General features: G+C 34.7%; 2 protein-coding genes across 2 annotated transcripts; both read left to right on the forward strand.

The window, feature by feature from the left end:
* Positions 1-675: 675 nt before the first annotated feature.
* Positions 676-14,148, forward strand: LOC144431360 (P-selectin-like). Its single transcript, XM_078119397.1, has 19 exons — positions 676-903; positions 1,544-1,610; positions 2,714-2,865; positions 4,843-5,013; positions 5,678-5,774; positions 6,261-6,358; positions 6,935-7,028; positions 7,246-7,343; positions 8,637-8,730; positions 8,911-9,008; positions 9,453-9,534; positions 9,800-9,897; positions 10,282-10,366; positions 10,707-10,807; positions 10,892-10,970; positions 11,344-11,435; positions 11,537-11,624; positions 11,822-11,916; positions 14,002-14,148. The coding sequence occupies exons 1-19, from the start codon at positions 834-836 to the stop codon at positions 14,082-14,084; spliced, it is 1,842 nt and encodes a 613-aa protein (XP_077975523.1). The 5' UTR covers positions 676-833; the 3' UTR covers positions 14,085-14,148.
* Positions 14,149-15,602: 1,454 nt separating this feature from the next.
* On the forward strand, positions 15,603-21,639 carry LOC144431361 (uncharacterized). The gene is made up of 5 exons (XM_078119398.1): positions 15,603-15,677; positions 15,770-15,953; positions 16,809-17,024; positions 17,294-17,464; positions 20,370-21,639. The coding sequence occupies exons 1-5, from the start codon at positions 15,603-15,605 to the stop codon at positions 20,537-20,539; spliced, it is 816 nt and encodes a 271-aa protein (XP_077975524.1). The 3' UTR covers positions 20,540-21,639.
* Positions 21,640-22,300: the final 661 nt, after the last annotated feature.

Consider the following 22,300-nt stretch of genomic DNA (forward strand, 5'->3'; position numbering starts at 1 on the left):
TCAAAAAAAGCTAAAAAAAATAATGTTGTCTGCCCCTTGTGATCTAAGTATCCTATTGTGTACCGTTAGTGCCACATCTTGATAATGAATTAGTAAAAATCATTTTAAATTTAATTCGAAGTACGAAAATTCAACTCAACGCTTTATTATTAGTTTTTTTTAGAGGTTACATTATCAAAAAGATAATATCTGCTAAGGTGGAATTGAAAAAAAAAAAAAACTTATTGCTTGAATAGAGAATTATTAAGATTGTAAACTCAAATCAACCTTGAATGAAACATGATCTTAGTTGCCGCTTGAAAGAGTTTTCAAAGCTGCATACCGCTAATTAAATGAGTTAAAAATAGGTACGAGATGGTACCTAAACTATCAAATTATTGAATAAAAAATGTTTGACAGTACTGGTGACAGCTCCGGGCGTCTACAAAATGTAGATATTATCTTAACCTTCCGCCGATTGCTAATAACAAGGTTGATAATTAGCAATGCTGATAAAAATTACATAGAAATTTAGGTCTGATTAGAACTCTTGAGTTAGGGTACCATGATCGTCAAGAATTTGACATTTTGATTATTTTCTCAGATTTTCAATTTATTTTAAATATTTTTCTATTTTTGTCCGTTGCAAACAACAAATATTTTATATCTAAATTTTTCAGCGATACAACAATTAAACAGATATAACCGGTGCTTAGTACGAAGATGCTGTTACCTGAAGGCAACTGGATTAATATTAGGGATATTATTCCTTAAAAGATGTTTCATTTGATTTGTTATCACATCTTTTACAAATTGACTTGCTCATCGGAATCTCGCGTGAAAGAACCAAAGTCATGAGGGATTGGAAACTTGTATTTTTTGTGTTCGTGGCATCAATGAGTTTTACTTTGCCTACTCCACTGAGTGAGTTCAGACATAAGCATTACATATTTTCCTCATTATATAAGCATAAGTTTTATATTGAACTATGGCTCGAAGATGGCATTCAGTCCAATTCTTGAATTGTTTTGGTTGGTGACTGTTGCAGATAAATATTTCCTTAAAAAAAACAGAATAACTCATGTACTGACTTAAATTTAAATATTCATTTATATTATTTTTCATTATTAATTTTATTAAATATTTATGTCGCTAGACAATATTATGCTCTTGCTTTTTTTTACTGTCTCGTCATTGATCATTTTTAAATGTTTCAATGTTAACTAGATATGAACTATCGATAAATTTGGCATTTGTCATTCTTTCTATTTTATATATGAGTGTTTACTCTGGAAATATCTTCTTTGCTCAGTACATTACAACGCTACTCACAATACTGATATCTGTTTTGACAGGTATTCTAGTTTTCTTTTTAATTAAAACATAGCACAGACCAATAATTTCTAAGAATATCGAAATCATTTTCTAATGGTGCAGGAAAGTTCAGTGGATTTGAGTTAGTTATAAGAAAATGAACACGAATAGACTAACTATCAAAAGATCGAATCTAACTTAACAAATCTTGACAAACTCTCTTGCTGATTTAAATTTTGTTTTTCTCCAGACTCAATACATTGTTTAGACACAACGTGGACAGTTTTTGAAGAAAAATGCTACAAAACGATTGAAACGTACGTATTAAAAGTTTTATATTGTTTATGTCATGTCTCAGAATACTGCCATAATCATCAGGTATTTGCCGCATTGAATATTATATATTCAACTAATTGACGTTTTGAGCGTTCACTCAATCAAATAATTTAGTCTGGAATTTTTTTTTAATTGTGGGCGCGTTACAAACCCTTTATCACTGCAGTTAAATATTCAGTGCTTAAAGAAGTGTTATCACGGCACAAAGGTTTGTCCAGGTATCTGCCTCATGATAATCTTGCATGTCGCATTTTAAACCATTAAGGTCAAGAAGAAGTGACGATTTGATTTTTTTAGATTTAGATTTATTTCCTTTAGTGGTCAGAATAAGTCGTTTGCTATAGATATTTTTGTCCCAAGTTAGCTACAAAAATAAATACAGAACAAGCACATTTTTTCTTTGTGATATAACGCTATTACAAACCTTGTAGCCTCCGTTTAAACTCTTTTCTGTTCAATATAGAGAGCAGCGTAATGTCAGTACAAAATATGGATCAAAATAACATCCCCGCCACCGCCCAAAAAAGGAAAATTAATGCAGATTGCGCTGGAATTTCAAATTATTTCTAACCCCAACTAGATAGATAATTACTAATTTATTATTTTAAAATGTGGCCGGGGGTGTTTTCTCAAATCTCACATTTTTGCATCGAGCTTGATGCTTGGTCTCGGCCAGCGCACCCTTGCCATATACTAAGTGACTCAAGAGGCAATTTGTTGTAGGTTAGGAGACAAGGAGAATAAAAGAAGTATCTTCTTGTTTTCAAATTTAAGAATGCTATGAACCATGAATTTTAAACCATCAGCAAAGCAACGTCTCTCTGCTTTGAAGTGTGCGCTGAAGTAACGCAGCAAAAAAATCACTAAAGTGAAATGTCTCTGAGAATGTGAAAAATCAATATAAATAATGTTTATAAATATTATTTATTATATAGTAACGCAATAAATAGTATATATATATGTCAATTATAAGACTTTCATAACAGGGCATTTCAACATGATATGTGACAGGTTAATAGATAGCACTGTTTGAGCAAAATCTGCCATATTTTCAAATTTTCCTATTTTACTCGATTTCCTCCAGTCATATGATTTGGCATGATGCCGAAAATCATTGCAAGACTTTTGGTGGGCATCTTGTCAGCATTGGGTCAGCAGCAGAAAACACTTTTGTTCATTCAATATTGACGAATTCCAAAAGCTTGTTTTGGATTGGATTGTCTACAACTGATTCAGGTAACATCATTAAAAAATATGTTGGCCAAGCGGTAGAGCTCGACCGATATCACTTTTTGGCACCGATACCGATATATCGGTCAACTAAGGACCGATAACCGATATCGACATACCGATATCTACAACCTGAACACGCGATAAAAAAAAACGGAAGGAAAAATTCAGTTTCAGTCAATCAAAAGTTTATGTTGAAAAATAAAGCAGTCCTACACAGTGCTTGCATCATTGATAAAAGTTTCACAGCAATTAATAAGAACAAACATTAATGCACAAAACAGAAGGCAAAGTTTGAAAAAACCAAGCATAAAAGAAAAAGGGCAATCAGTAAAAAGCTTATAGAAGTCCACTTTGATCCATACAGTAGTAGGTGGGGACTAGGTTTGCACGTAATTTAGGGAATTACGTAATTATTTCGAGTTACGGAAAGGAAGTTACAAATTACGTAAAGTCGCCATCCCGTTTGAGCGTTTGGTTTCACGATCAAAATGATATTATTATGAGCGTTATCACCGTAACGCAATTAACACCGACAGACTTTTTTGTCTTCACGATTTGGTATCTTTTTATTCGGCGCTGATATCGATAAATAAGAATGTGTGATAGTTGATTGTAATTCCGGAAGGCGTATTTTTCTTTCTCTCCGTGAAACAGACATGAAACGAATTTTACCGCCGCTATGGAGCAAAGGGAGAGAAGGCTACTTTATTTTCCCGACTCAATCACTTTTATTAATACAAATTACAGCACATTAAAAAACAAAATAGAATTTATTAGCATTAATTTACAACGAGTTACGGGAAAGAATTTACCGCCGGCTAAATAATTAATATGTGATCTAAATTTATCGCAAATAATGTTATAACATTTAGGCCGCGAAATGATTTGATATAAAATGAAGCTTGGTAATCGGAATATCGTCAATAATTCAGCATCAATAATTATTGCAAAATGCTAACTAGGTAGCAAAGTCGGATAATGTAAAAAACGGAGCAATAACAAGTCTTCGTCGCGAGGCAAACGCAGGTATAATCAAACGAAAGAATACGCTCGTCGTTGATTAATAACTTGGAAACCCGACATTTTTATTCAATACGAAAGTCAATTTAAAAAAAAGGCAACTATTGTTTCATAAATATCGGTATACCAGTGTTGGTAATGATAAAATTGATCGCATAAAATTGGGACGGTTAATTTGCGATGGTGATAAAGGAAAATCAAATCAACACAAAAGATAAAAATCAGAATAAATACAATTTGAATTCACTCCTTGGTATTTGTCTTTAACATCTGTCTCCGGCGTGTAGTATTGTCGGTGATATGAAAACCAAACTTCGATGTCCCATTCGGGAAAGAAGTGGTTTCAAATGGTTTTTATGATAGGTTTAAATGCGTGAAAAAATATCGCACTTACGGGGTCATTACGTAATCGATTTTGCCGTATTTACAAAATTGATTTTTGTCGATTACGTGCAAGTCTAGTGGGGACGCAAGAAATTCGAAGGCGAGGATTTTGCGCCGCACGAAGAGATAAAAGAGAGAAATATAGAAGAGAACTCTCTGTTCATTGAGAGGCAAAATGAGAGAAGCGAAAAAAAGAAAACGCTCGGCCGCAGATATTTCCCGGGGAAAAAGACTCATTTTTTAGAACGTGGAAAAGCGACTTACGCTGATATATATCGGCCAGATATATCGGCCGGTTGGGCCGATATGATATATCGGCAAACACGCAATATCGGCCCGATATATCGGTTGGCCGATATATCGGTCGAGCTCTACCAAGCGGTCATGTTATATTTACTTTTTCAACATAGGCAAAAAATTATCAATTAATAATATCTCTGGATGGAATAAAAAGATGGCAGTTTCTTAAGAAAACTTTAGTCCCGCACCATAATTTATTTTAAATTATTGAATCATCATGATGGTAGCATATGATGGCATGAACTCCTTGAACTCACTGTTACATCCACTTCTCAGTTCAGACAACAACAAGTGATTGGAAATGGTCTGACGGGACGGCTTTTTCCTACGCGAACTGGGATAGATTCGTGGATGGGAAATGTGTAGATATAAAATTGAATGATGGCGAAATGATAAGTTTTGCGTGCACTTATACAGATCCATTCGTTTGTGAAGTATTTCCTAAAGGTAATATATTTTTGAAAAATTCGATTGTTCTCAGATTATATTCGAGTCCCCACCTCGATAATAAAAACTCTTTTATGGAAGAGATACAAACGAAACCGATACTTTAAGAAAGTCTAATTAGTCCTTACCAACAGTAACTTAAGTGCAAAACAAAAGGACAATGCTCAAATATGTGGACACGAAGACCAAAACAAATTAGTATCTCAACTTTTACAGTACCGATAGCCTTCCTTATCCAAAAACTCTCGACATTGCTGACCACGAAATTGCTATAACGCGATCGCGAAACCGACACACGGTGATTAATTATTTCTTTTGATGACGTCATCAGACAAAACTTTTAAAGTGAAAACGATTCCCATAGAGACCACAGACAATTTTATAATACATCTTTAAAAAATTTAATCGCTGGTTATTTCAGAACAATTGGTCAAGCAGAAGAGGAAATAACATAAATAATAACGAGAAAAATACTAACAACAGCAACAACAACGATTCATAGGTCCATTTCGTGTTACATAAGTGATCATGTCATGCAATCAACTAATTACAATCGAAAAATAAGCGCAATTACAAACTAATCGCGAACAATCGTTACGTTTTCAGTTTTTTCGATATACCCACTTCGATCCTTCTGTTGAACCAGCATTATTTTTTATTTCAGATGTAACTTGTACCGAATTGTCATTTGACGACCCCCAGGCAAAGATAATTGATTGTGACGGGAGCATTGAAGCCAGCGGTATTTCGACGACGTGTAGGTATGTATTTGAAACAAAAGTTTCTTCTGAATCTCAATCGTTTTTTAATGTTTTACTTTTATTGTAATTAGAATAGCTCAAATATCAGTTACTTTCTACTTAAATGAAATGATGCGTCATGAAATTCAGAATCAATTTTCATATAATATTAAATGCATCACCTTATATAGCTATAAGATGTTTTAATTAAACAATTTTCATTCCAGAGCTCCCGCAGTCATATAAACTTTTTTGGAAAGAGTTGGTTCATATAAAACCATATTTTATACAGTCACGAAAGTATTTTTATTGAATTTTTATTGCCTTCTCGTTGAAGGGATATAAAAATTCGTAATCAAATTTATCTTAAAAACGTTGTGTAATATTGATACATTTCATACTCTTCAGTTCCTGTCAATCATTTTAGTATAAATTGAAAACCATATTTTATGCAGTCACCAATGTGTTTTTTATCGAAGATATATAAAATATATTTTGAAAATTTAGCTTTGAATGTAACGTAGGATATGAATTACAAGGAGACGGGGAGCGAACATGTCAGGATGACGGGGAATGGTCTGGTACAGGTGGACAATGGTGCAAAGGTGGGATAATTTTTTATACGAGTGATGGTTATATGCGAAAGTTATGAAATGCGCGTTTGATAAACACGAATGTATGACAATATTATAATAAATCGACTAGTACTAAAAAAATTTAACAATTTGTCTTAAATATTTTCAGTCCTGGTCTAATTCGATTTTTTTTGCGTTTTATTACATTAATACTGCATGGCCCATAACAGCGCACATGTTAGGCGATGTTTCGTATTATTATGGGAGAAACGTTTGTATGACTTCCCAATTTTGTACCTATGCTTTCAAATGGGCATAGGTTCTTATGAAAAATATATATTGACAAATGCTGTGTATCGAATTTATTGGTGAACAGGAATGTACATTATATTACATTACTATTATTGAAAAAAATAATATACATATTCTGAAATGAGAAAAACTTGTTGTTAGTGTGTTCGATACAAAAGAAGACATGTTCTCACTATTTTGATTCCCATAACTGGTTGTACCAATAAATGTTTTATTACTGTAGTTCTTTAATTAATTAGAATCTAATTCTGATCCAACTATCCGTGTCCGCTGAATCTCATGAATTCTTTTCAGTGGTGACCTGTACCGCATTGTCTTTTGGAGGCTCCAACGGCAAGATAACTGGTTGCACAATTGACATTGACCCCGAGTATTCGGCAGTATGCAAGTATGTAAACATACAGCCTAATGCTCTTCTAGATTTTCTTCAAATTAAAACGTAGAATCTCATAAATGTATCTTAAAAATGTTGTATAATATTTAATATTGATACATTTCTTAATCTTCAGTTCCTGTCAATCATTTTGGTATAAATTGAAAACCATATCATACGATCACGAAAGTGTTTTTTATCGAATATATATAAATCAATTTCGAAAATTTAGATTTGAATGTGACGTAGGGTACGAATTACAAGGCGATGAGGAGCGAACGTGTCAGGATGACGGGGAATGGTCTGGTACAGATGGGCAATGGTGCAAAGGTGGGATAATTTTTTATATGTGAAAGGATGGGTATATGCGAAAGTTCCGAAATGAGTTTGATAAACACGAATGTTTGTCTATATATGATAGTACATCCGCTAACATTAAAAATATGAACCCAGTACTTGTGTGAAACAGGTTTCTCAACATTGTTCTTGCCTAATTAAACCTAAGTACCGCAACCCGAAGATAACATCAGACACATAAACAAATCTTGATTAAATCAACCTAATTTAATTTTCGCGTCTTAAGTCATTTTGATTCGGAAATAGTCCGCGGTCACATACGTGAAAAACTATCGGGTTGTAATTATAATTGATTCTTATTTTTGCCCACTTAGTTATTTGTCAAAATTTGAGAATATTGCGTAAGTTTGTTTTTAAGATATCACCCTTAGAAAAATCCCAGAGTTTGCGATACATTCCCAGCGAGTACAATTTATTTTAGTATTATAAAGAATTTCTTGAACATATTTTGCATCGATTAGCCAGGGAAAAAGCCGAGTTCGACCTGTCGGTCGCGATTTCGTTCTTGGATTGTCGTTAAATTAAGAGATCCCAGTTAACGACTAGCATTATGTTTGGCATCTCGAAAGTTGTATATTGGATTTATGTAAGGCGTGTCATGCTGTATATACGCAGTGGCATACCTACATTTCTGAAATGAGCAAACATGTTGTTAGTTTATTCGATAGAAAAGAAAAAAAGCTTTTAATATTTTGACTCCCATACCTGATTGCACGTATGAAATATTTATTAGATTTGTAGCGAATGTGGATTGTAAAAATGGACATTAATGCTTTTACACCCTTTGTATAAAAATAGTGTGTGAATTTAAAAAATAAGTCAGTTCCCTATATTCCCTGACTATGATTTATCGCGACAAGTTCTAGCAATGGTTCTTTGTTTTCGACCGTTCTATGTATCGACTAATTCGTGACGTGTTTCCGCCTCCGTCCGAGAGTTGAGAATTTAGTGTTTTTCATGTTTTGTGTTGCTTGGAGATTGATTTGAATTTCAACCGGTATCAAGATTTAAGTGTATATTACATAGACTCACAGAGTATACATCTGTTTCGATTGAATTCGATCGTTCAACTTGACATTACAATATATTGTGTGCTTATTGACTTCTAAGGAGTTAGTTGAGAGGTTTTACTCCGCTAACGTGTGTATAATAGCGCGGGAGTAAGGACACGCAGATAAGGACATCCATCCCCTATCTCTTTAAGTAATAAGGAAATCATCCTGATCAATCTATTTATGTTCGCTGAATTTAACGAATTGTTTATAGTGGTGACCTGTTCCGCACTGTCTTTTGGAGACTCCAATGGCAAGATAACTGGTTGTGTAACTGGCATTGACCTCGAGTTTTCGACAGTATGCAGGTATGTGAAAATATAGCTCAATGCTCGTTTTAGATTTCCTTCAACGACTTCTCGTTCAACAGATATAAATATTCATTATCAAGTTATAATCTTAAAAATGTTGTATAATATTTTATAATGATAATCATTAATGGTCTATTCATTGAAAATCTTACCCGGCATGCCCTAAATATTATTTAGATTTGAATGTTACATGGGGTACGAATTACAAGGCGAGGAGGAGCGAACTTGTCAAGAAAATGGACTCTGGTCAGGAACCGGTGGACAATCATGCAAAAGTATGACATATTTTATCCATTAGTTAATACAAAAATTTCTAAAAAACAGTTGTTATACTCATTCGCCCGTCTGCATGAATGGCAACAGACAAATAAATTATTCAATATATACCTTTTCGGGGTGAATCACAAAATTTAAACATTAGAAACTGTTCACAAGTTCTGAACCGACACTTATGACAAAGACAATAATTTATTCATCCCAAAAAGAAGTAAATGAACTTATTTACCCGCATTCAATCTCATGCTTATTCAATTTCTTATCATAAGTTTGCAAACATTCAATTTGGTTTGTTTATTACACCTGAACAATAGAATTTTTATAATTTGAAGAGATTTAGTTTCTTGTATAAATAGTTATCACGATTTCTTGGTTATAGTTTTAATTTTTGTGTTCATGAAAATTCATTTTTGCATAAAAATGTATTACATTTTTTCTTTTAGTTATCTCATGTTCCGAACTTTCATTTGAAGGAACTATCGAATGCGCGCCAGAAAATAGCTTGGACTTCAGAACAGCTTGCTTGTAAGCTTCATATTTCTTTCTGAGTAAACCTTAATCGTATTTCAACCGGGCAAAGAGCGTTTAAGTTTAAATTCCTACAATAGTTGAGAAGATTAAAGTAAATATTTTATGACGTTCATTTTTATACTATATATCGCAATATTGCCAAAGGCTATTGAAGTGTTGTTATGCTTTAATTATAGTTCGAGAATATTTTACATTATTTTTTGTTAGTGGAATTGAAAATTTTAGCCTACTTGAACTATTGACTTCGAATTTGTTTCAGCTTCACCTGCCCTGTAGGGGAATTTGTTGTATCAGGCAATCAGTTGAGAAATTGTCAAGCTGATGGACAATGGTCTGGAATTGCGCCAGTGTGTGGGAGTAAGTGGCTTATAAATGGTTTGGGGAGGACATCGTGTTTGAAAAAAAATTAGGACATATCAATTACATTTGGAACGAAGTTTCTGTTACTCCATTTTACTGACTTGTTTTATTGTTAGTTTTTGCATTCCATTGAGTTACAGTCGAGGTCATGTTCAAGGCAACTTCTATTTGCATACTTTATGTAAAATGACTTTTTTGGGTATGGTGCACTGTATAGGCAATGTCCAACAAAAAGCTAATGCTTCTTTCAAAACGAATATTTCATTACGTTTGAGTTGCGCCGATACAGAGGCTTGCTCGAGGCGAATATGTAGTAAACGCCTCTTAAAATTTATTCCGTATTAATATTATATTTCTCCTTACTATGTCCTTTTTATTCAGCCATAACGTGTCAGCCGCTAACCTTTCCTGATGGATCCGTTGTTTGCGATCCTCCCGACGCAATTGATTATAATACTAAATGCAGGTAAGATTTTGATATGTTTACACGTTTACACATATTTTCAACCACTATTGCTTTTCAAACATGTTTTTGAATCAGAAACCTCCACGCAATTCTCTTACTCCAACTATAAAAAGATATTATTATTTTTGTTAACTGAATTGTTTCGAAGTCTTCAATATTCAACGATAACCAAAATATTCCACAACCAATAATTCATATATCAAAAATTTTGTTTTCAAATTTATATCAAAGTGCAACCTTCTAGTAAAGTATAAGCTAAAATAAAATATTCGAATAAGTTTGAATATTTATCATTGCAGTCTATGCTCAATTAATTCTATTGTCATTATTATTTTTGTAGTTTTATTTGCCCAAGCGGTTATGAGCCTGACGTGTCAGGATTGACAATGACTTGTGAGTTGGACAAAAATTGGTCTGGGAGTATGCCATCGTCGTGTCTACGTAAGTATCCAATTAAACACAATAACGTTAATTAACCATATTGTATTTGTCTGCGTGTAAACTATATTTAAATATTTCTTTTAGCTGTGGACTGCGGACCGTATCCAAATATTGAAAATGGAGATTCCGTTTGTGATGGAACAACGTACCAAAAAACATGCTCGTAAGTTGAATGCTATCTTAGATTTTTTTTCTGGCCCATGGGCTCAGTTAAAGCTATGAATAAAACAAAATCAATCGGAGCAAAGAAAAGGATTTATTAGTTAATATAGAGGGAGTTAATTTATTGAGTCGAGGATTTTAAATCCAATAAAATTATAATTAATATTCCGACGGTAACAGACGACCATTGCAAATCCTATCTCTCATCTGTATTTGCGCCGGTTAAGTTAATGCATAATATGCTCTGAGGCAGAAACGTCAAAACTTTATTCTTCCTAAAGTAAGTTACAATGTTACCAGCCGTGGGCATTGTGACAATGCACTACTTCAAGATACACAGGGAATTACCTTTTCAAAAAATCATATGCTTTCAGGGTCACATGTAATTTGGGTTTCAAAGAGAAGAATTCTCAATCACAGTGCATGGCCGATGGACAGTGGAGTGATCCTCCTCTCGAATGTTCAAGTAAGTGATTGGATATTTTTAAGTATGTACCCGTTAAAAAATCCTATCAAGAAGTGCATTTATATATGAACTGGCTAATTTTCGACATTTTCTTTTTTCAGGGATCCTTTGCCCCGATCGCGATTTCAGCAATCAGCCTGGATCAATAAATTGCAATCCACCAGGTTTCGGTTACCCGAGTACTTGCAGGTATAACATCAAGTTGATTATACATTGATTGTGTTGTGCAATAGATAAAACTTGATTAATTGACCGTGCTGATTATGCAATCAAAAGAAAAATTCATATCAAATCGAGACGTGATGATGGTGAATGGTGAATAAGACCTTTCTAAAATGCTTCAAATATTATTTTTTATTAAAACGCAATATTTGTGTTGCCTTTAGATTCACGTGTGTTGATGGCTACAGATTGAAGGGAAGAGAAACATTAACATGTCAAGAAGATGGAATGTGGAATGATATTCAACCAACATGTTTGGGTAATAATTAGGCTTACCGTAAATGCTCGTTCTACCGCCCGATCTTGATTGAGAGCCCGTTTGAATAGCCGCCCGTGTGATCAGAACATAAAAATAAATAAGGGCCGTTGCTTGAATACCCACCCGATGTAAAAGCTGATTTTTCAGTAATAGAGAACAATAGGAAATGAGAAGCGCTTTTGTCACAACTCTGTTGAATTTTTAGTTTTTTTTGAAAATTGAAAAAGTCGCCGATAACGCGTACGATCGCCTTTTGCTAAAATCGCCGAATGTTTTCGTCGTTGTGACGTGTTATTTAGGCCGTAAACGCCTTTACGCTGACGTTTATTGTCTCCAAATCACAAATTTGTACCACGATAACGATGACAATTATTTTATTTTGTTACTCGCGCGGAATTGACGGAATCGTGCATCCGGTGAGACTTATACGTTCATCGGCGGCGAGATTTTAAAGATAAATTAATGAATAAAGCCACGACCTAAATTGTTTGATTGAAAAGCGGCAATATAAAATACTGAAAATAAAAACGGTAACAAGTGTTGTTGAGGCCCGCGACAGTTAAAAAACTTTTCTAGGCATTGAAAATCGCAAAATTTCGTCTGCCCACGGCACACATTATGTTCGCTCCGCGTTTATCGTCACTAGAATCGAAACACGGTGAATTCTGAGTGGGATTTACCTTGTAATCCATTACTTTTACTAAAATTGCCGTCGAAAATGTTCGTGTTTACATTAAACAAGGTTGAGAACGCGACTTTTGCCGGTTTGTGATGATGCATAAGATAATTAATTTATAAAGTACATTCGAACAAAATTTATTGTATATACTAAAATAAAATTTATCCGTGAGATTTTAAAGCAGAATTAAGAATTTTTTCGGAACGTTTTATCCTTAAAAATAATCGGAGTGGCAGCATTGCGATTGAAAGGAGTCAGTGTTACAAGTACATCTCAAATTTGTTAAATTTGCAAAAAAAGCAAAAATACGCTCCAAAACAATATATAATCGGGCAGTTTACCACACATTTTTATGTCCGCGGAATGCCGTGGTGTTTTAGGGTGGCTCTTGTTTTGTCGACCCAACCACAGTTTAAATTGATGACAATTAAATTCATAAAGCAAGTCATTTCAAATATGCCCGTACCGGTCATGAATTACTTTGCACAACAGAAATTCATTTTTCGTTGAAAAAGTCGGCTCTTTCAACAAGTGGTGTTACCGCGGCAACTGTTTGACGTGGATTTCGAGGCGGTGATACTGATATAACAACCTACTTTATATGTATTTTCATTGTATGAAGTAAAATTGGACTATACGGATTTTATAACAGATATTAAGATTTTTCTATCGGCTATAACGAGTTCGCAAGATTGCAAAAATAAGTATCAAAATTAAATACATCAGGCAGCTTATCTCATATTTTTATGTCCACAGATCGCAGTGGTATTTTGGAGAAATAACGTTTACTATTTTGACGTAAGAAGTCGCAACCGCTAGTTACGTTGGACACAATTAAATTAATATATAAGGACATTTTAGAATTTCGTAGTTGTCAAGGATTAAATAATTTAAGCAACAGAAAAATCATTATACGCTGAAACGGCGGCTCCTTTAACGAACACGTAATCGCCGTGACTGTTACACACGGTAATCGGAATTTCCGATTTTGATACCCCTCCCTTCTGAAAGTCCTGGCTGTGCGCCTGATTACGTAACACCATGGTTCTCAAACTGGGCGTCGCAAAACTTTTCTTCTTTTGCGGATTTGTACCTGCGGTGCGTGGAAAAAGTCAAAATTTTCGTTATTCTCGTTTAAATCATACTTGAGAACTGAAAATAACAATATATTGATTATTGTAACGATCGAAAATAACAAGCGCCCGTGCTTGAATAAGGGCCGGTTTGAATGGGCCCTTTTAGTGAATTTGGTTGAAAAAAGTATGGGCCGGGCTACAAAACGAGCAAATACGGTATGTTAAATATTTTATCGTAAATTTTTTGGATAACTTCGATTTGTGTTTTCGCAATTTGTGAAATCTTATTTAAGTTTTTGTACAACATAACTGATAGAACTTGTTTTTCAGACGTTTATTGTCAAAGATTGTCTTTGGGAGACGGGACTGTCAGTTGTCCAGATGGATTGGGATATGCCAGTAAATGTAGGTGAGTCTTTCGTTAGTTCTTCGTTATTTCTGCATTATATTGATTATTAAACACGAAATGAACCCATGATCGTTTTTTTTCTTCTTCTTTTCGTTACCTTATGAAAAATTGCTTTCAGTATTCACTACTGGACCAATTGCTTTGAAATTGTCAGTGACTAACGATTGTTGTGGTCGCTATTATTTTTGTTCATGCCTAAGTTGCCTATGCTATCTGATATACCATTCAAAATTTTGCTAAATGACACGGTTTTCAAGCCGCCAAGCGTGACGACTGTTTCCGATTTTACGCGTCACTCGAAGAATATTTGACACTGGTACGGTAGGCTACTGTGACCGATTGCATACCTGTACCATTTCGTGTCCATATATTTGAGCGGTCTCTTGTTTTTACATTCCATTGATTACAATAACTTTATTGGTAACAGTCTTTTATATATTTTGTTTACCCTTTTGAAACCGCTCAAAAATGAATAAATATATCTTAGTAATTGGATATCCACCTAAAAAAAATTCAAATTTGTTTTATATAAAACATCTCTTAAATGTTTCTATTCATTTTTTTTAGTTTTGAATGCAACTTCCCTATGACACTTTACGGTGAACAAGAAACAACATGCCTCGCTAATGAACAATGGTCAAGTCCAGTTCCAGAATGCAAACGTAAGTGCGACTCAACGGCATGCATAGGGGAGGGGCCATAGAGGCAGCCGCCCCGGGCAGCAGATAATGCTTGGTTTGACGATGTAATTATTAATAAAACGAAAATTTTACTCTTACTTGACCGTTAATTTATTTATTCTCATAAATATCGACATCTATATAATTTGTTCATCTCTCGAATTATTTCTGAAGTTAGGTAAAAAGAGCATCAATATTAAAAGTCGACCTGGGCAGCAGGAAAATTGGTCATGCCGCTGGTATCACATGTGTCTGCGTATTATTTTTTCATGCTGCAACCCAAAATACAGTTTCTTCTGATCCGACAAAATGGAAATTATACTTCGTCCGTTTATACATTGATACCCCTTCATATAAAGAACGTGCTAAACTTATAACCAGGACGTGCTAAACTTTTTTGCTTCTCAAGGCGAATTTCTGATAATGATGCCCCTCATGCCTAACTGCAAAAACGCCAACAAAGAAAGCGTCACTGACTGCGCCAAATCACGAAATGGTCAGCCTAACACATTGGTGAGATACACTGCAACACATTTCACGGTGAAGATTTTTGCACCTCCATGGTTAACGATAGCATTAGCCTGTTTTTTGCACTGCGTTTATCACGATAAACCCGAACTTTACATAAAATTCGTCATATCTCAATTTCTTTTTAGGAGGTATCTTGAAATTAATATTACTGAGATGAAAACGTAAAAATATAAGCCTACCATTACTTCATGTTGAAGGCTAAATTTGACAGCTAAAAACCTAGTTTCACTCTGGCTACACTCTAGTTATCTAAAATTATCTACCTAAAATATCGTTCAATATAAAAGCGTAAAACAGCATTTAGTAGCGGAATGGTTAAACTGCCTACTGTAACTCCCTCCTACACCAACAAACGTGCAAAAGGCATCGTCAGCTACTCCTTTGCAGTTAGTTGCCTTGTAACGGCAGCAATTGTAATTGCTGAAATTGTAACAAAATAATTAGCTTTTTGCACATGCTGATGTTTTTACTATTTCAGTTTATTTTAACAAAATTTTTGTTTTTTAGTCTTGATCCTAAATGTGAAGATGCGATTGCTCCAATAACTTGTGTCGATAATTGTGAAACAAACGTCGACTGTGAAGAATCGGAAGTTTGTTGTCAGAGTTCATGTGGACTGACATGCAATAAAGTTAAAGTCGACAAGAAAAAGCCATTTCTTAGTAAGTGAAGTTTTTCTCAAAATAAGATAAGTAATCGTTGCTGTCATACGACTCATATGGGATACCCTAACTTTTGTGTCTGAATATTAGTAATTTATTCACATAGTTAATAATTTAAATCTGGGGTCGGCAAACTTTTGTCGCTCGCGGGCCAAAATTAAGGGTTGCAAGTCATTGGCGGGCAGCACGTATTTTTAGAAAGTTGAAAACCGAACGGATGATTATAATAAAAATCAAGCAGTAATACATCTTTCGAATAGAATATGAATTTAATTCCTCATTGCCTCTCAAAAAAAATCATTTGAATATTTTTGACAACATTGAACCCTCTGCACTGAGCATTAACTTGTCTGCGTTTTGTTACCATTTGTCTAATTATAATTAAATTATAGACTTATTAAACGAGTACTTGTGAATTATATACTTGTTAGGTTATAATATAATTTAGTCTACACGTGTCTCACAATAAATTCTGTTAAGTAAAGAATAAAATCGTCAAAACAGCTGTTTTGTTACTATAATTTAGTGAAGCGTCGCGGGCCGGATCCCTTTCTAAATCACCTCAAATCATTCTAAATATGAATAGGCAAGAGCAGTTAAATGTTTTAAATAATATAAATATATACCCGACGAATGGGCATTTATCTCTACAACAAGTCATCAAGCCAAATAACATAACTCTTGAAAACGGAAAACTAAACGAATCATAAGCAATCGCTATTAATGCGGGTATTCTGAATGTGACGTCATCACAAAAGGTTGATGGATTTTGTGATCACGTGTTTATTTTTCAACGTGAACTTAAACGTGAACTAATATCTTAAACTAATCGTTTACTTTATATTTAATTTTCAGACTTCGATAAAAAAACCGCGCTTCTTCTGATACTTGCCAATTCAAAAAGAAGGCCTCGCCCTCCACCTCCACCAGTATGTCCAGTCTGTAATATCAACGCATGCGTCAGAGCCGTTTGCCCAACGTATCTCAATGCAATCTGCAAAACAAGTTGTAATGGATGTAGAGAACATTTCTTCAATCCATACAATCTCAGATACGACATTGTAAGACAATGTAAGTGAATTTTATTTCCTTCTAATTCAGTCACTCAAGTGTTTCTATCGCGCTGATTTTTCTGCCAAGATGGTACACAACCTGAACCCTAACCTGGTACACATACTTTTTCAAGGTTGTGCGCTATATTGGTGCACATATTTCGGGTGCACCAATATTCTCACCACAAAACTATTATATTGCTAATTTACATTATGTTTACTCTTGTATATTTTTAATTTTTTTTTTCAAATTTCTGTCCTTTTACACTGCAATTCTTAACTATACAGGTAAATGTCCACCTAATATTCCGCCAAATCCGCATTGCGGTAACTATATGTGCAACGGTGTTAGATGTGCAAACTCTCTACAAGCTCAGTGTCGTGTTTATGGATGTGGACCAATGTGCTATTTGCAATTCTTCGATAGGTTTGGACGTAGAGTACCGTGTAAACAAAGAGGTAATTGATTTTCTGTTAATACCTTACTGCAGTGGTTCCCAACCACCGTGCCGCGAAATGATTTTGGTGCGCCGCGTAGAGCAGTGGTCCCCAAACTTTTTTATATCGCGGCACACTATTTAGCACTTTACATATTCGCAGCAAACCTATCACAAAACATGAACACTTTCTACTCATAAAGAATATTGCTATAAAGTATAAAATAATGATAAACAAAGTATAATTTTATTCACGTAAAGAATTTCCCCTGTACACAACTCTCGTTCCCCAATAATTTCGTCTATATTAAAACACAAGTTGTTTCCGCTTTAGTAAATTATCATTTCCGAACAAGGAGACGCAACGATCACGCGCTTGGGTTTTGCTCACCATTCCCCCTTGCACATTACGCGCTTATTATTATCACACTTGAAATCTCACTTTTGAACAACCTAATTATTTTTTGTTGCATTTTAATACGTTTCTCCAGTGACAGCACATTTGAACCCACGTACATTTGAACCCATACATTTCCAACCGCATATCCGAGGGTCCAATCTATGTGCGGGTGATAAAATCCATGGGTTAGCGTTAGTATGGGTTCAAATATCGGTAGTTGCAAATTTCCATAGGTGCAATAGTATGCAGGTGCAATTGTCGTGGGTTCAAATTACGGGTTCGAATGTACGTGGGTTCAAATGTAATGGAACTGTTTCTCCCATTGTCAAAATCAATAATTAGTGTTATTGTCGGCACTTGCGAGAGAAAAGGGGAGATTAATTCATTACAACAATTAATAATTATCGCTAAAATCACTAAATATGTTTTAAGTTGTTCGGCAATAATCGGCAATTCTATCACGCTTTCGTGAAGTTTACCACGAAGGTTTAATTAAGTTTCATTGCATCAGTGTTTGAACTACCACGCGTTTTGCCAGATTACTGGCGTGATCACATATCGCAAGGATGGGCAAAATAAAATATTTTTATCGAATCGAATAATTCGAATATTTTCAACGAATTGTCCAATATCGGGTATTTTTAGTATATACACAACCGACCTCCATAACGCTAGGTTAGACATTCTAAGGTTGGTAAGCCATTTCCGCCCGTTCAAATTCGGGATTTTATTCCGATTTTTAACTTTTGCACCGGCTTCAATCTTTCTCCCCGCCGTTTGTAATTTAACTGTCCCAATTTTAAGCTAAAGATAATACCATTTCTGACGCCGGAATACGGATATTTCTAAAGACCTTAGTTGGCTTTCTCATGATTCAACTTTTCTATTGTTTCTGTTTTATTTTTTATACCCGGTAAAGTCATTGCGTGAATCATGAATGTTATTTTGAGTTTAAATAAAGATTCAATAAATCGACAGTATTGGCAATTCTACTAATCAAATATAACTTCCGCACAATAATTTGTTGCGTAGTCTGATGTTCCTAATTTTACAAAACGGTGCGCTATGCAAAACTTAGAATTGAAACAATAACCGAATTCGCCAATCTTCATTAGTAAACTGCACTACTTCACAATAGCGTGGTACAATTGACGATTATTTCATATCTCGAACCCAAAACGGATTGAATAGTTTCTGTGGTCGGAAAAGTCGAATAAGCGTTTTGGCATATAGTATATGCTATGATCATTGCCATCAATATGCTCGGTCCATGGCGTGAAAATATACATCTACCGGTCATAACAACTTCAAATCAATTTAGTGTTTTTAGCGATAATACTTAATTGTTGTAATGAAATACAGTTTGTTTTCATTCTTCATTTCTCTCGCGTGCCGACAATAACACTATTGAATGACTTTGGCAATGGGAGAAGCATACCAAATTGTAACAAAAAAAAATTAGGTTGTTAGAACAGATGTGGTAACAATAGGGGCGTAACGTGGATCGGGGAAGGGCAAGCAAAACCGAAGCGCGTGATCGGTGGTGCGTCAGAAGACAACGTATCACCCGTGCGGACGCGCATTTTTTACAATATTATATATAAATATAGACTAAATTATTTGGGCCGCACCCCCTCCCCTTTGCCTGCGTTTAAGGGTTTCTGAGAGTTAGAGGTAAGTCTCCCTCAAATTCTTCCACAAATTGCGGCCGTAGTGTGAAAGCATCAGGCATAAGAGTCCTACTGACATTCACCATTATTATCCTATACATGCTACTAAATACAGGGTATGTTGTATTTTCATGAATAAAATTCCCCTTATCTGATCTTATTTGTTTATTATTATTTTATAGCGAACTGGCTTAATGAGTAGAAATGTTCATGTTTTGTGATAGGTTTGCCGTGATTATTTAAAGTGCTCAATATGGTAGCGCAATATAAAAAAGGTAGGATATCACTGCCATTTGGTTCTGTAAGTGCACCATACGCAGCCCTAGGGCTCCGTGAATGAAACCTATTCGTTTACTTAAAATACTGATTTTGAAACTGTCTAAAAAAGCAATAACGGCAATGATAAAACTTGACGAACAGCCACTACATCAGAGCCATTAAATAAAGTAATTTTGATTTAAACGTGAGCATTAATCAGTAAGTAACAATATGTTTTTTTATTACTTTTATAAATCAATTGCTCTGTACCCTGTTGCTCTGTAAATAATAGTCAACCTTCTCGTAAGCCCCACAAGACCAAAAATTTGAGGACACCTGCCCTACTGCATGAAATTTATGTTTTACACCCAAACTTTACCTTTTTCGACGATTTATGCCTGATGGTGCTACATGTAAATAGTTGTCTTATGAATAAATAGGATTGTTAGGGCAAAATAAAAAAAATATACTAAAATTATTTTGAATATGACTGCAAGAATGCGTTCCAAAGTCCTCTAAATTGCACATATAAATTAAATGATCAACTTTAGAAAGCGTATCGTGTTTAATCGCATTTTACATGGAGTCTTTTTTTTCAGCAACTTGTCAGCCTGGAATAAACTCAATTGGTCTTTGCCCCAGAGGATGCCTCGGTGCTTCTTGTCCAAAGTATCCTGAAGCTCATTGTAGAGTTCTGTGTCCCGGATGTCCAGCTCAATTCTACGATCAGATAACCAATCAGGCAATTGTCGATTGCATTGGGATTTAAAAAGATTCAAAGCGTTTCCGGCAACGTGCATCTAAAATGCATCAAGCTTATATCAACCTATGTTTAACTAATGATTACCTAATACCGCAATATGTTAATCTACAATTTTAAATAAATGGCAAACAATAGAGCGATCCTCAAATATATGGATACGAAGACCAAAGTGAACAGTGGTGTATCGCCAAAATATTTCTGACTTTCCCGTAGCAACAAAGTAGCACAAAAAAGTAACAATTCTCACATGAATCAATTTATAATCCGACACTAACTATGGTGCAGATATTCGACCCCTCCCCCCCCCCCCCCTTTTGAAAATCTTGGCTGTGCTCCTCATGGGAGGGTTAGTCAATAAAACTAAAATATATTAGAACGTTTTAATAAAGGGTATAAATATACTATTTTCATAGTGGCATGCTTATTTTTATTAGTCTATGTTCTGTGGCAGTTTAAGCCTTTTACTGACCTATTTACAATAGATTGTCACATTCAATATGCTTGATACATAACACCGCATTTAGTTGAAGATTTTCTATTTTGCTTTATTGAGAAATATTTTCAGTTGATAAAGGGTAATAAGTGAATAAGCTTTCACTAACTAAATGGAATTAGCAGTTATTAATTTTTTTCTTTACCGACTGTTATAAAAAATTTGGTACAAAAATTGTATTTGAAGGTTCACGACTAAAGAAGAATTTAACTACTGAATTTTCCGATGTTCAATGAAATGAAATTTGTCAATAATGTAAGATCTGACTTCCAGTTCACATTTTAAGCTTTGAATGTAATAAAAACTCTCGTGGAAGTCTTTGTCAGAGCTGACCAAGTCATTCTCGAATTTTTTCAATACTCACATCCCTTGCCAAGGTTGTTCGCTGGACATTCCGACAAATTTTTACATCAAATGCCATGCAGGATATAACCAACCACATTCTAAAGACACTTGATGACAATATAACTTTTGTGCTGTCGCATTCAATAATTTTTGCAATTTTGCGAAGATTGGCTTTGGTGGTACTAAACCAGACTTAGCAAAAGTTAACAACAATCCTATTTTTAAATAATTTTTTTTATTAACTGCTAAAATATTGTCTAGTGTTAGATTATTGTGTGGGATCTGGTTGTTACGTAAGTTTTTCGCCTATGAAAGTAAAGTCATGTACCAAACAGAAGGCAACAATTTGTTTTCAATAAACACGTAACTAAATTCGAGCCAACTAAAATACAAAGTTTCATATATATTGCTAAATAAAACTGTGTAAGACAAAATTCTAGTCCAAGTAATCGGCACAGTTTGAACCAAAATTCTAGTTAAAGCAATACACAGAAATCATCTGTGTATCATCCACTTCAATATCCTGATGGTCAAACTTGGATGGAGAGGTGACTTTACATTTGAATTCACGTACATTTGAACCTATACATTTGCACCGGTATATCCGCGGGTTCAATCTATATGCTGGTGCTAAAATTCATGGGTTAGGGTTAGTATGGGTTCAAACATCCGCAAAACAAAATTTCCGTAGGTGCAATAGTATGCAGGTGCAATTGTCGTGGGTTGCAAATCGATTGCAAGTTTGGTTTGGTTCAAACTACGGGTTCAAATGTGATGGAACCTGCTGAAGATGCCATGCTATTATGGAACAGCACTAATTAATTTAAAAGCAGTGAAGTCCACAGTAGATCTAGAGTTTAGACCATAATTCGAATTTGACAAAGATTTCGAAACAGACTTTAGCGAACCAAAATGCACGATGTGTCCCA

This window comes from Styela clava, chromosome 13 (genome assembly GCF_964204865.1).
Source record: "Styela clava chromosome 13, kaStyClav1.hap1.2, whole genome shotgun sequence".
Taxonomy (NCBI): Eukaryota; Metazoa; Chordata; class Ascidiacea; order Stolidobranchia; family Styelidae; genus Styela; species Styela clava.